The sequence below is a fragment of the Salmo salar genome, chromosome ssa10 (genome assembly GCF_905237065.1).
Source record: "Salmo salar chromosome ssa10, Ssal_v3.1, whole genome shotgun sequence".
NCBI classification, from domain to species: Eukaryota; Metazoa; Chordata; class Actinopteri; order Salmoniformes; family Salmonidae; genus Salmo; species Salmo salar.
This window is the reverse complement of record NC_059451.1, coordinates 118,925,403-118,939,409: the sequence shown is the minus strand read 5'-3', so window position 1 is coordinate 118,939,409 and position 14,007 is coordinate 118,925,403. Positions and strand designations below refer to the sequence as shown.

Sequence of the window (14,007 nt, the reverse complement as noted above, 5' to 3'; positions counted from 1 at the left end):
CAAAGGACACATTTCCACCGGTCTAATGTCCATTGCTCATGTTTCTTGGCCCAAGCAAGTCTCTTCTTCTTATTGGTGTCCTTTAGTAGTGGTTTCTTTGCAGCAATTCTACCATTTTTTGTTGTTTATTTTAACCTTTATTTAACTAGGCAAGTCAGTTAAGAACAAATTATTATTTACAATGACGGACTACTCCAGCCAAATCCAGACGACGCTGGGCCAATTGTGCGCCGTCCTATGGGACTCCCAATCACGGCCGGATGTGTTACAGCCTGGATTTGAACCTGGTACTATAGTGACGCCTCTTGCACTGTGTAATGAACACGAGGGGAGACAGAGAGCTGGTTTCAGTTCAGGGCGCAGCAGGTGTTTATTGTAAAGGACCACAGTAGGAGGCAGGTAGCTGGGTCCAGGGGCAGGCAGAAGGTCATACACAGGAGAAGGCAGGTAGCTGGGTCCAGGGGCAGAAGGTCATACACAGGAGGAGGCAGGTAGCTGGGTCCAGGGGCAGGCAGAAGGTCATACACAGGGGGAGGCAGGTAGCTGGGTCCAGGAGCAGGCAGAAGGTCATACATAGTAGGAGGCAGGTAGCTGGGTCCAGGGGCAGGCAGGTCATACACAGGAGGAGGCAGGTAGCTGGGTCCAGGGGCAGACAGAAGGTCATACACAGGAGGAGGCAGGTAGCTGGGTCCAGGGGCAGAAGGTCATACACAGGAGGAGGCAGGTAGCTGGGTCCAGGGGCAGGCAGAAGGTCATACACAGGGGGAGGCAGGTAGCTGGGTCCAGGAGCAGGCAGAAGGTCATACATAGTAGGAGGCAGGTAGCTGGGTCCAGGGGCAGGCAGGTCATACACAGGAGGAGGCAGGTAGCTGGGTCCAGGGGCAGGCAGAAGGTCATACACAGGAGGAGGCAGGTAGCTGGGTCCAGGGGCAGACAGAAGGTCATACACAGGAGGAGGCAGGTAGCTGGGTCCAGGGGCAGACAGAAGGTCATACACAGGAGGAGGCAGGTAGCTGGGTCCAGGGGCAGGCAGAAGGTCATACACAGTAGGAGGCAGGTAGCTGGGTCCAGGGGCAGGCAGAAGGTCATACACAGGAGGAGGCAGGTAGCTGGGTCCAGGGGCAGGCAGAAGGTCATACACAGGAGGAGGCAGGTAGCTGGGTCCAGGGGCAGACAGAAGGTCATACACAGGAGGAGGCAGGTAGCTGGGTCCAGGGGCAGGCAGAAGGTCATACACAGGAGGTCCAAAAAGGCAACAGTACAGGCAGGGAAAAGTCTAGTAACGTCGTCCAGGAGACCAGGCAATAGGTTGATAACAGGAAATCCGATAGGCTAAAGTACAGGCAGGGAGTAGAAAAAGGCGTAATTCGTTTTTGCCTGCCTCACTAGCATACACGGGATGAGTAAATTACGTAGAAAAACAGCACTCCAAATAGAAGTGTCATAAAACAAACAATACCTCACAGTGATGGGATGCAAAGAACTGAACTAAATAGTGTGTGATAATGACATACAGGTGTGTGAACAGTTGATTAGAATTCAGGTGATTGGGATCTGGAGAGTGAGCTGCGTTCAGGGGATCTATGTGTTTGAGAGTGTGAGCTGGAAGCAGACGTTACACACTGAGATGCAGTGCCTTAGACCGCTGCGCCACTCAGGAGACCATGAAGGCCTGATTCACACTGTCTCCTCTGAACAGTTGATTAACAATGAAGTATTTATTTGGGTAACTCTATTGAACTTATCCTCCGTAGCAGAGGTAACTCTGGGTCTTCCATTCCTGTGGCGGTCCTCATAGAGCTAGTTTCATCATAGCACTTGATGGTTTTTGTGACTGCACTTGAAGAAACATTTCAAAGTTCTTGAAATGTTCCGGATTGACTGACCTTCATGTCTTAAAGTAATGGTGGACTGTCATTTCTCTTTACTTATTTGAGCTGTTCTTGCCATAATATGGACTTGGTCTTTTACAAAGTCACAACACAACTGATTGGCTCAAACGCATTAAGAAGGAAAGAAATTCCACAAATTAACTTTTAAAAAGGCACACCTGTTAATTGAAATGCATTCCAGGTGACTACCTCATGAAGCTGGTTGAGAGAATGCCAAGAGAGTGCAAAGCTGTCGTCAAGACAAAGGGTGGCTATTTGAAAAATCTCGAATATAAAATACATTTTGATGTGTTAACCTGTTTTTGGTTCTAGGGGGCAGTATTGACACGGCCGGAAAAAAAACGTACCCGATTTAATCTGGTTACTACTCCTGCCCAGTAACTAGAATATGCATATACGTATTGGCTTTGGATAGAAAACACCCTAAAGTTTCTAAAACTGTTTGAATGGTGTCTGTGAGTATAACAGAACTCAAATGGCAGGCCAAAACCTGAGAAGATTCCATGCAGGAAGTGGACTGTCTGAGAAGTTGTGTTTCATCTTGGCTCTTTTTATTGAAGACTGAGGATCTTTGCTCTAACGTGACACTTCCTACGGCTCCCATAGGCTCTCAGAGCCCGGGAAAAAGCTGAACGATATCGAGGCAGGCTCTGGCTGAAACACATTATCGCTTTTGGCAAGTGGCCGATCAGAGTACTATGGGCTTAGGCGCGTGCCCGAGTCGACCGAATGCTTTATTTTCTTTCGTCTGTTTACCTAAACGCAGATTCCCGGTTGGAATATTATCGCTTTTTATGAGAAAAATGGCATAAAAATTGATTTTAAACAGCGGTTGACATGCTTCGAAGTACGGTAATGGAATATTTAGAATTTTTTGTCACGAATTGCGCCATGCTCGTCACCCTTATTTACCCTTTCGGATAGTGTCTTGAACGCACGAACAAAACGCCGCTGTTTGGATATAACTATGGATTATTTTGAACCAAACCAACATTTGTTATTGAAGTAGAAGTCCTGGGAGTGCATTCTGACGAAGACAGCAAAGGTAATAACATTTTTCTTATAGTAAATCTGACTTTGGTGAGTGCTACATTTGCTGGGTGTCTAAATAGCTAGCCCTGTGATGCCGGGCTATCTACTGAGAATATTGCAAAATGTGCTTTCACCGAAAAGCTATTTTAAAATCGGACATATCGAGTGCATAGAGGAGTTCTGTATCTATAATTCTTAAAATAATTGTTATGCTTTTTGTGAACGTTTATCGTGAGCAATTTAGTAAATTCACCGGCAGTGTTCGGTGGGAATGCTAGTCACATGCTAGTCACATGCTAATGTAAAAAGCTGGTTTTTGATATAAATATGAACTTGATTGAACAAAACATGCATGTATTGTATAACATAATGTCCTAGGGTTGTCATCTGATGAAGATCATCAAAGGTTAGTGCTGCATTTAGCTGTGGTTTGGGTTTATGTGACATTATATGCTAGCTTGAAAAATGGGTGTCTGATTATTTCTGGCTGGGTACTCTGCTGACATAATCTAATGTTTTGCTTTCGTTGTAAAGCCTTTTTGAAATCGGACAGTGTGGTTAGATTAACGAGAGTCTTGTCTTTAAAATGGTGTAAAATAGTAATATGTTTGAGAAATTGAAGTTTTTGCATTTTTGAGGTTTTTGAATAACGCGCCACGGGATTACACTGGCTGTTACGTAGGTGGGACGATTTGGTGCCACCTACCCTAGAGAGGTTAAACACTTTTTTTGGTTACTACATGATTCCATATGTGTTATTTCATAGTTTTGATGTCTTCACTATTATTCTACAATGTAGAAAATAGTAAAAATAAAGAAAAACCCTTGAATGAGTAGGTGTTCTAAAACTTTTGACTGGTAGTGTATATAATGAATATGAACTGGGTGGGTTGAGATTAATAAATATAAAAGCACTAAACCTCTCTCTAAAAGCTTCACTTGTATAAAAGTTTTACTTTTATTTTAAACCAAAATAGTTCTCAAGTAGATTACTGAGAAACGCTCATCCATTGTTTAAAAATGGCCGTTTTGCCTTTGTGCAGATTGCCATATCTCATTTTCGATTAATTGAAAATGAAACCTTTTTCAAACAAGCATTGCACAGCTGGTTACAATTCCAATTTCATCCCCCTGAAAAGATAGAACAAATATTATGGTTGAACTCAAATGTGCTGCTTGATAAAATACCTCTATTCATGGGAAATATGTTTGAAAAGGGTATTTTGTTTTTAAATGATATTGGAATGGTAGAGTTATGTCTTTCACGGAGAGAAGGTCTGCTCAATCCAAGATTACAGCATTACCCCAAAAATGGAAGAGGCAGATGGCAGCAGGAGGAGGTAGGGAACTGGTCTGTCTGCCCAATATAAAGGATCAAAACTGATGGAGGAACAAAAATAGGATATATAGCAAAGTTTCATTTGAGGACCAGGATGTTGACAGCTGTGCCATACAGATTGCAAAATAGCTGGGAAGAGATTTTTGATGTACCGATTCTGTGACAAAGGGTGTATGAGTTGATGTATAAAACGACGCAAGATTCAAGACTTTGTGCTTTCCAGCTAAAATGATTGTAGAAAATTCTTGCCTGGACACAGAATCAATTGACCATTTGTTCTGGTATTGCCATAAAGTGTAACGTTAATCAAACATGTATCCTAGAAATAGCATTGCTAGGAGATATGGAGAGACCTGCTCAGTCAATTACTAATATATTACTAACATATTAAAAGTATTTATCTTCAACTCTCAATCTGTGGATTCGATTAGATAGATTCAAATTGTGTGTTCAACATTACAGTATATTTGAAAGATATACAGTACCAGGCAAAAGTTTGGACACACCTACTCATTCAAAGGTTTTTCTTTACTTTTACTATTTTCTACATTGTAGAATAATAGTGAAGACATCAAAACTATGAAAACATATATGGAATCATGTAGTAACCAAAAAAGTGTTATATATTTTATATTTGAGATTCTTCAAAGTAGCCACCCTTTGTCTTGATGACAGCTTTGCACACTCTTCGGGGGGGGGGGGGGCGGACTGTGGAGGGGGTCTTGGATGGCAGCTCTCGGGGGGGGGGGGGGGGGGATCTTTGAGTGAGGGTTGGTGGCCTCGCGGTTCGGAGCTTGGGCCGATAGGTCGCTGGTTCGGGTCCCCATTTTGACTTGGTGGGAGATCTGTCGACGTGCCCTTGGGCAGGGCACTTGACCCCTGTTGCTCCTGTGGGTCTCTCTGGATGCGAGTCTGTTAGATGACTGAATGTAATGTAAATGTTGAGTGGCTTCAGTGCAGGTAGATTTTATATTTTTCATATTTTAATATTCATATTAAGTGTGTGGTTGAAATTGGCAAAAAACAAACACCTTTCTTTCCACAGGGCCGTGGGGTGAGACAGGGATGCAGCTTGAGCTCCACCCTATTCGACATACAGTATATATCAACGAATTGGCGATGGCATTTGAGCAGTCTGCAGCACCCGTCCTCACCCTACTAGAATCTGAAGTCAAATGTCTACTGTTTGCTGATGATCTGGTTCTTCTGTCCCCAACCAAGGAGGGCCTACAGAAGCACCTCGATCTTCTGCACAGATTCTGTCAAACCTGGGCCCTGACAGTAAATCTCAAAAATACCAAAATAATGGTGTTCCTAAAAAGGTCCAGTTGCCAGAACCACAAATACAAATTACATCTAGACACCGTTGCCCTAGAGCACACAAAGAACAATACCTACCTCGGCCTAAACATCAGCGCCACAGGTAACTTCCACAAAGCTGTGAACGAGCTGAGAGACAAGGCAAGAAGGGCCTTCTATGCCATCAAAAGGAACATCACATTTGAAATAACAATTAGGATCTGACAAAAAAGTACTTGAATCAGTTATAGAACCCATTGCCCTTTATGGTTGTGAGGTCTGGGGTCCGTTCACCAAGAATTCACAAAATGGGACAAACACCAAATTGAGACTCTGCATGTAGAATTCTGCAAAAAACATCCTCTGTGTACAACGTAAAACACCAAATAATGTATGCAGAGCAGAATTAGGCCGATACCCGCTAATTATCAAAATCCAGAAAATAAATTCTACAACCAACTAAAAGGAAGCGATTCCCAAATCTTCCATAACAAAGCCATCACCCACAGAGAGATGAACCTGGAGAAGAGTCCCCTAAGCAAGCTGGTCCTGTGGCTCTGTTCACAAACAGACTCCACAGAGTCCCAGGACAGCAACACAATTAGACCCAACCAAATCATGAGAAAACACAAAGATAATTACTTGACACATTGGAAAGAATTAACAAAAAAAACAGAGAGAACTTAAATGCTATTTGGCTTTAAACCGAGAGTACACAGTGGCAGAACACCTGCCTTAAAGGAAAGCTTTGACTATGTACAGACTCAGTGTGCATAGCCTTGCTATTGAGAAGGCTACCGTAGGCAGACCTGGCTCTCAAGAGAAGACAGGCTATGTGCACACTGCCCACAAAATGAGGTGGAAACTGAGCTGCACTTTTCACTAGATGATAGATGTTCTACCCACTGTGACTATTAAAACCTACTCCAACCAGAAACCGTAGATAGATGGGAGCATTCACGCAAAACTGAAAGCTTGAACCGCCGCATTTAACCAGTGCAAGAAGACTGGGAATATGGAAGAATACACACAGTGTAGTTATTCCCTCAGCAAAGCATTCAAGCAGGCTAAACGTCGGTATAGGGACAAAGTTGAGTCCCAGTTCAACGTCTCAGACACGAGACGGGTCTACAGACAATCGCGGATTATAAAAGGGTAAACCAGGCCTGTCGCGGACACCGACATCTTGCTTCTGGACAGGCTGAACACCTTCGCTCGCTATGAGGATAATACAGTGCCACCGACGCGGCCCGCTATCAAGGACTGTGTGCTCTCCTTCTCCGTGGGCGACGTGAGTAAGACATTTAAGCGTGTTAACCCTCGCAAGGCTGCTGGCCCAGATGGTATCCCTAGCCGCGTCCTCAGAGCATGCACAGACCAGCTGGCTGGTGTGTTCACAGATATATTCAATCGCTCCCTATCTCAGTCTGTTGTCCCCACATGCTTCAAGATGGCCACCATTGTTTCTGTTCCCAAGAAAGCTAAGGTAACTGAACTAAATGACTATCGCCCCGTAGCACTCACTTCTGTCATCATGAAGTGCTTTGAGAGGCAAGTCAAGGATCATATCACCTCCACCTTACCTGCCACCCTAGACCCTCTTCAATTTGCTTACTGCCCCAATAGGACCACAGACGATGCAATCGCCATCACACTGCACATTGCCCTATCCCATCTGAACAAGAAGAATACCTATGTAAAAATGCTGTTCATTGACTATAGCTCAGCATTCAACACTATAGTACTCTCCAAGCTCATGATTAAGCTTGAGGCCGCTCCCAGGTGGTGAAGGTAGGGAACAACACCTCCCCTTTGCTAATCCTCAACACTGGGGCTCCACAAGGGTGCGTGCTCAGCCCCTCCTGTACTCCCTGTTCACCCATGACTGTGTTGCCAAGCACGCCTCCAACTCAATCATCAAGTTTGCAGACGACACAACAGTAGTAGGCTTGATTACCAACAATGACCAGACAGCCTACAGGGAGGAGGTGAGGGCTCTGGGAGTGTGGTGCCAGGAAAATAACCTCTCACTCAATGTCAACAAAATAAAGGAGATGATCGTGGACTTCAGGAAACAGCAGAGGGAACTCCCCCCTGTTCACATCGATGGGACAGTAGTGGAGAAGGTGGAAAGTTTTAAGTTCGTTGGCGTACACATCACTGACAAACTGAAATGGTCCACCCACACAGACAGTGTGGTGAAGAAGGCGCAACAGCGCCTCTTCAACCTCAAGAGGCTGAGGAAATGTGGCGTGTCACCTAAAACCCTCACAGACTTTTACAGATGCACAATTGAGAGCATCCTGTCAGACTGTATCACCGCCTGGTACGGCAACTGCACCGCCCACAACCGCAGGGCTCTCCAGAGGGTGGTGCAGTCTGCCCAACACATCACCTGAGGCAAACTACCTGCCCTCCAGGACACCTACAGCACCCGATGTCACAGGAAGGCCAAAAAAAGCATCAAGGACAACAACCACCCGAGTCACTGCCTGTTCACCCCGCTATCATCCAGAAGGCGAGGTCAGTACAGGTGTATCAAAGCTGGGACCGAGAGACTGAAAATGAGACTGTTAAATAGCCATCACTAGCACTGAGATGCTGCTGGCTATATACACAGACTTGAAATCACTGGCCACTTTAGTAAATGGAACACTAGTCACTTTAATAATGTTTACATATTTTGCATTACTCATCTCATATGTATATACTGTATTCTATTCTTTTCTACTGTATCTTAGTCTATGCTGCTCTGACATTGCTCATCCATTAAATGTATATATTCTTAATTCCATTCCTTTACTTAGATATGTGTGTATTAGGTAGTTGTTGTGGAATTGTTAGATACTACTTGTTAGATATTACTGCACTGTCGGAGCTAGAAACACAAGCATTTCGCTACACCCGGAATAACATCTGCTAAACACGTGTATGTGACCAATACAATTTGATTTGAATTGAAAAAATAAATAAAAAGGGAAAGAGATGGGAAATGAGGGAAAGTGTGAACCAGATGGGGAGGTGGAGAGAGGGAGAGATGCAGGGAGAGAGAGAACAGGAAGAATGGGACATAGTCGTTTAAAAAACACAAGGCTAAACTAAGATCAAGTACTCTGTGGTGGGGATTGATTTGAAGACAGGGGAGTGTGGAGAGATTCTAGATCTCACTTTCTCTCTTCCTCTCCTCTCTCTCCAGCTCCCATTTTCTTCATCGCTCTCTCTCTCCCTTGCTCTGTCCCTCTCTCCCTCCCTCTCTCCCTCCCTCTCCTTCTCCTGTCCTTAAACCAGTTTCCATGAATGCCATTCCCCTGAGTCGGAGGAATCATTTCAGATATTCTCGTGCGTAAGAGAAGTTGTTCACATGTGAGCTCATTCTCAACACTATAAATAGACTTAACCAAACACAAAAAAGAGTTTATATCTGCGACTGTTTTTGAGAATCCTAGTTATTTTTCTACCTTCCCTACATGGCCTACACCCCACTGACAATGTTTGTGTGAGTGAATTCCAGATTCCATAACTGTGTTACTGGAAACTGTAAAAACGTTTGATCAACTGTTTTTCAAAAGAAAAGTCTGCCAACTGCTCAAACAAAACGTATGATTGGCTGTATTTTTTTGAGGGCGATGGATGGATTCTTTAGCCTGGTCCTAGGGCTGGTCGTGCTCTTTCCAACTTTTATGTTCATTGTCATGCCAAACAGAGTTGGCATGACAGAGTTGGCAAGGCAGCACAAACAGATCTGGGACCAGGCTATAGATTTCTGGCCTGTGTATGACTGCATGGACATCAACTCAGTAGGATGAAACATGATGAATCAGTCAATCCCAAGTGGAATGTCCCCAACCCCAGTACAGTATGTGATCCTGAGGGAACACAGCCCCATTAACAGTAGTTACTCTGCATGATGGACGTTCTCCACAGACCTCTAAGTTGTTTATGATGGTAATTGCTCCCTGTCTCTTTCGGCTCTTGCGTCCGTTTCTGGCACCATGGAATGTTAACTATGTGATAAGAATTCCAGCACTGGAATGGCTAGTCTGAGATATTCTGAGATCTCTGGCTTCTGTCTGGATTGCGGAATGCTGCTTACTGTACAGTACTTCACAGACAGGGGAATGTGGAAGAGATTCCATCCCGAAATAGCACTGTTATGTTCATTTACTCATTCATCCCTATCAAAGGTTTTCCACTTCCGTCTGTCTTTGGTCATCTTCTTCACTGAGCCCCAGCTCTGCTGATGTATTGAAGTGAAGTCACCATTGTTTTCTACCATGTGATGTGTGCGAATGACTTTTATTATCTTGTTCAGTGTTACAGTATTTCTGTCATGAGTGTTACATTTTGCCATTTTGTCTCTGTTCTCTGCTTCTATCCTCAAAATGTTTTGTGTTTTCTTACTTCTCCTCTCTCCAGGTCATTGCTCTCTGTCCGTATTGTGTTTTTAGAATGACTTTAATCGTTTGGGGAGTATTATCTTCAGTATTCCTGAGGCGGTTTTCTTCTTCTCCTCTCAGGTGATGGCCAGGAGGAAAGAGGGCTCTGGGAAGGTCAAGGTGCTACTCCACTGGACTCCTGAGGACATGTGAGTGTTATTGACTGTCTATAACTACTGAGGGGTGGACGACAAAGCAGGATCAAGAAGTTACTCCAGCTAACTTGCCTAAATATTCTGTTTAAAAAAAATATATATATATATACCTTTCAATATATATATATATATTGAAAGATGAGCTTGAAATGGGCATACTTGGTCTAATTGACTCAACAACCTAAAGCACATACTTCTTAATTAATCAGAAAATCAAGTTAGTTGTTTATCGAAGTTAGCTGGCTAACTCTATTCAATTTGTTGTTATTTATCCAGGGTAGTTCACTCAGCTATAGTCACTATTTAGCCAGGATAGTTCACTCAGCTATGGTCACTATTTAGCCAGGATAGTTCACTCAGCTATAGTCACTATTTAGCCAGGATAGTTCACTCAGCTATGGTCACTATTTAGCCAGGATAGTTCACTCAGCTATAGTCACTATTTAACCAGGATAGTTCACTCAGCTATGGTCACTATTTAGCCAGGATAGTTCACTCAGCTATGGTCACTATTTAACCAGGATAGTTCACTCAGCTATGGTCACTATTTAGCCAGGATAGTTCACTCAGCTATAGTCACTATTTAACCAGGATAGTTCACTCAGCTATAGTCACTATTTAGCCAGGATAGTTCACTCAGCTATAGTCACTATTTAGCCAGGATAGTTCACTCAGCTATGGTCACTATTTAGCCAGGATAGTTCACTCAGCTATAGTCACTATTTAGCCAGGATAGTTCACTCAGCTATAGTCACTATTTAGCCAGGATAGTTCACTCAGCTATAGTCACTATTTAGCCAGGATAGTTCACTCAGCTATGGTCACTATTTAGCCAGGATAGTTCACTCAGCTATGGTCACTATTTAACCAGGATAGTTCACTCAGCTATAGTCACTATTTAGCCAGGATAGTTCACTCAGCTATAGTCACTATTTAGCCAGGATAGTTCACTCAGCTATAGTCACTATTTAGCCAGGATAGTTCACTCAGCTATGATCACTATTTAGCCAGGATAGTTCACTCAGCTATGGTCACTATTTAGCCAGGATAGTTCACTCAGCTATAGTCACTATTTAGCCAGGATAGTTCACTCAGCTATAGTCACTATTTAGCCAGGATAGTTCACTCAGCTATGGTCACTATTTAGCCAGGATAGTTCAATCAGCTATAGTCACTATTTAGCCAGGATAGTTCACTCAGCTATGGTCACTATTTAGCCAGGATAGTTCACTCAGCTATAGTCACTATTTAGCCAGGATAGTTCACTCAGCTATGGTCACTATTTAACCAGGATAGTTCACTCAGCTATAGTCACTATTTAGCCAGGATAGTTCACTCAGCTATAGTCACTATTTAGCCAGGATAGTTCACTCAGCTATAGTCACTATTTTCCAGGGAGTCATGGGATCCATAAAAACATAAAACTTAGAAAGCATACAAACCACATGGTATAAATGTAAAACACTCAACATAGTTACATAACATTCATATTGCTCTGACTCTGAGGGGGCTGTAATGATAAATGGTAAATGGGCGAGCGAGCGTGTGTGTGTGTGTGTGTGTGTGTGTGTGTGTGTGTGTGTGTGTGTGTGTGTGTGTGTACTCTAATCCTGTGTGTATCTGTAGTTTATGGCTGTATGCATTTATTTTTTCCATCCTCTGTGTTGACCCGTCATCCTCGCTGGGGCTGGCTCTAAATCTGTCCAGATTTCAATCTTAGTTGTGCTAACATTGGTTATGGAACAGGGTGTCCACGTCTAGACCCTGTTCCAGTCCCACAAAAGATATGATACAGTTTACGATTGAATACTACAGTACTTACCAGAGGTGTGGACTCGAGTCACATGACTTGGACTCGAGTCACATGATTTGGACTCGAGTCACAAATATGATGACTTGCAACTCGACTTTGACTTTAACACCAATGACTCGTGACTTGACTTGGACTTGAGCCTTTTGACTAGACCTGACTTGATACCCTCCCCAAGCCCAGATATTAAAAATGATGCTATTATTATTTAACGGATTACAGTTTGAATCGGACAGCAGCCAATCAAATTGTGCCAGCTGAGAAAAAGTTGTGCGTGGCAGTGCAGAGGAACGTCGGCGGGTGAATTCAGATGGAGCTCTTGGAAAGATGATACCCAAAATGATTATTATTCATATATATAAAGACTATGCTGTATCAACAAAAAACGGATTGCAACTTGCGAAACATGACAGACGGAGGCACAACATCTTCCAACTTTGTTCAACATTTGAAGCTGCGCAAAGAACGGTAAGTCGTGGCTAATATAGCCGACAGCTATATATTTTATAACTTTACTAGTGTAGCATGTAGGCTAACATAACGTTAAATCAACGAGCCTCCACACAGTCAGTCAGTGCAGGAACGTGATCATTGCACCCAGATTGAGCTACAACTGGCTAGACAGTTGGTAGCCTAAACCCTGCCTCATGTTACTGCTGTTCCTAAAGCCATCGACATATGTTAGCCTACTGTAACCACACAGAGAGAGAGAGTGTGTGTGTGTGTGTGTGTGTTAAGGTTGGGTGATTGTGTACAAGCCTACATCGCCCGATTGCGCCCCATAGCGATCCTCGATAGTCGATCACTATTGGGGGGGGGTCTTTCTCATGGCTACCCATGTATTTCCATGGAAATATAACCTTTATTTGGAAAGTAATAAATATATATTTTTTAAAGCATTCATGATGTGTGTAAATGTAATATACTAACTATTACTCTTGTTAAAAATATGAAATGGTATTACATTTGGTGAAGAGCACATTATGACTTGTTTAGGACTCGAAACTCAAAGTTTAGGACTTGAGACTTGTTGGTCTTGACTTGAGACATGACTCGGACATGCCTGTCTTGACTTGGGACTTGACTTGAGACATGACTCGGACATGCCTGTCTTGACTTGGGACTTGACTTGAGACATGACTCGGACATGCCTGTCTTGACTTGGGACTTGACTTGAGACATGACTCGGACATGCCTGTCTTGACTTGGGACTTGACTTGAGACATGACTCGGACATGCCTGTCTTGACTTGGGACTTGACTTGAGACTTGACTCGGACATGCCTGTCTTGACTTGGGACTTGACTTGAGACATGACTCGGACATGCCTGTCTTGACTTGGGACTTGACTTGAGACATGACTCGGACATGCCTATCTTGACTTGGGACTTGACTTGAGACATGACTCGGACATGCCTGTCTTGACTTGGGACTTGACTTGAGACATGACTCGGACATGCCTGTCTTGACTTGGGACTTGACTTGAGACTTGACTTTGGACTTGGGTGCTAAGACTTGAGACTTACTTGTGACTTGTAAAACAATGAATTGGTCCCACCCCTGGTACTTACTATAGAATTCAGTAGTATGTTGTAGAATACTATACTACACACTGTAGTATACCTCAGTCATGAGTAGTACTTTCTATAGAATAGTGTAGTTTATGGTAGAATGCAGTAATAAATCCTACAGTTTACTACAGACCATAAAAACACTACAGTAAATACTTCAGGAATGTCCACAAAAACACTACATTCTGCAAACACTATACAGATATCAATTAATTATAATGTCCATTTAATTATAATCCACATAATGATTCATATTTCCTGTTGCTTCAGGATTATTTTCCTACTGTAGCAGAACTGGCTCCAGTTAAGAGCCTACATCTGTATGCTACAGTATTTACTTTGCCTGTATGCTACAGTATTTACTTTGCATATACCCCGTCCATTCCCCTCCCCCATATCCACATCCCATAAGTGGGAAACCTACATGCCACGTATAGACCATATATTGTGTTCTCTACAGGTTATAGAAAAGAG

At 43.2% G+C, this 14,007-nt stretch overlaps 1 protein-coding gene across 4 annotated transcripts in view; it reads left to right on the top strand.

The window, feature by feature from the left end:
* LOC106561744 (zinc finger protein aebp2) overlaps positions 1 to 14,007 on the top strand; it is a 105,480-nt gene that overhangs the window by 38,708 nt on the left and 52,765 nt on the right. For all 4 annotated transcript variants that reach the window (XM_014125972.2, XM_014125973.2, XM_014125974.2 and 1 more), the window contains exon 6: positions 10,080 to 10,147. In XM_014125972.2, the coding sequence (XP_013981447.2) occupies positions 10,080 to 10,147 (68 nt within the window). The remainder of the gene's footprint in view (positions 1 to 10,079; positions 10,148 to 14,007) is intronic.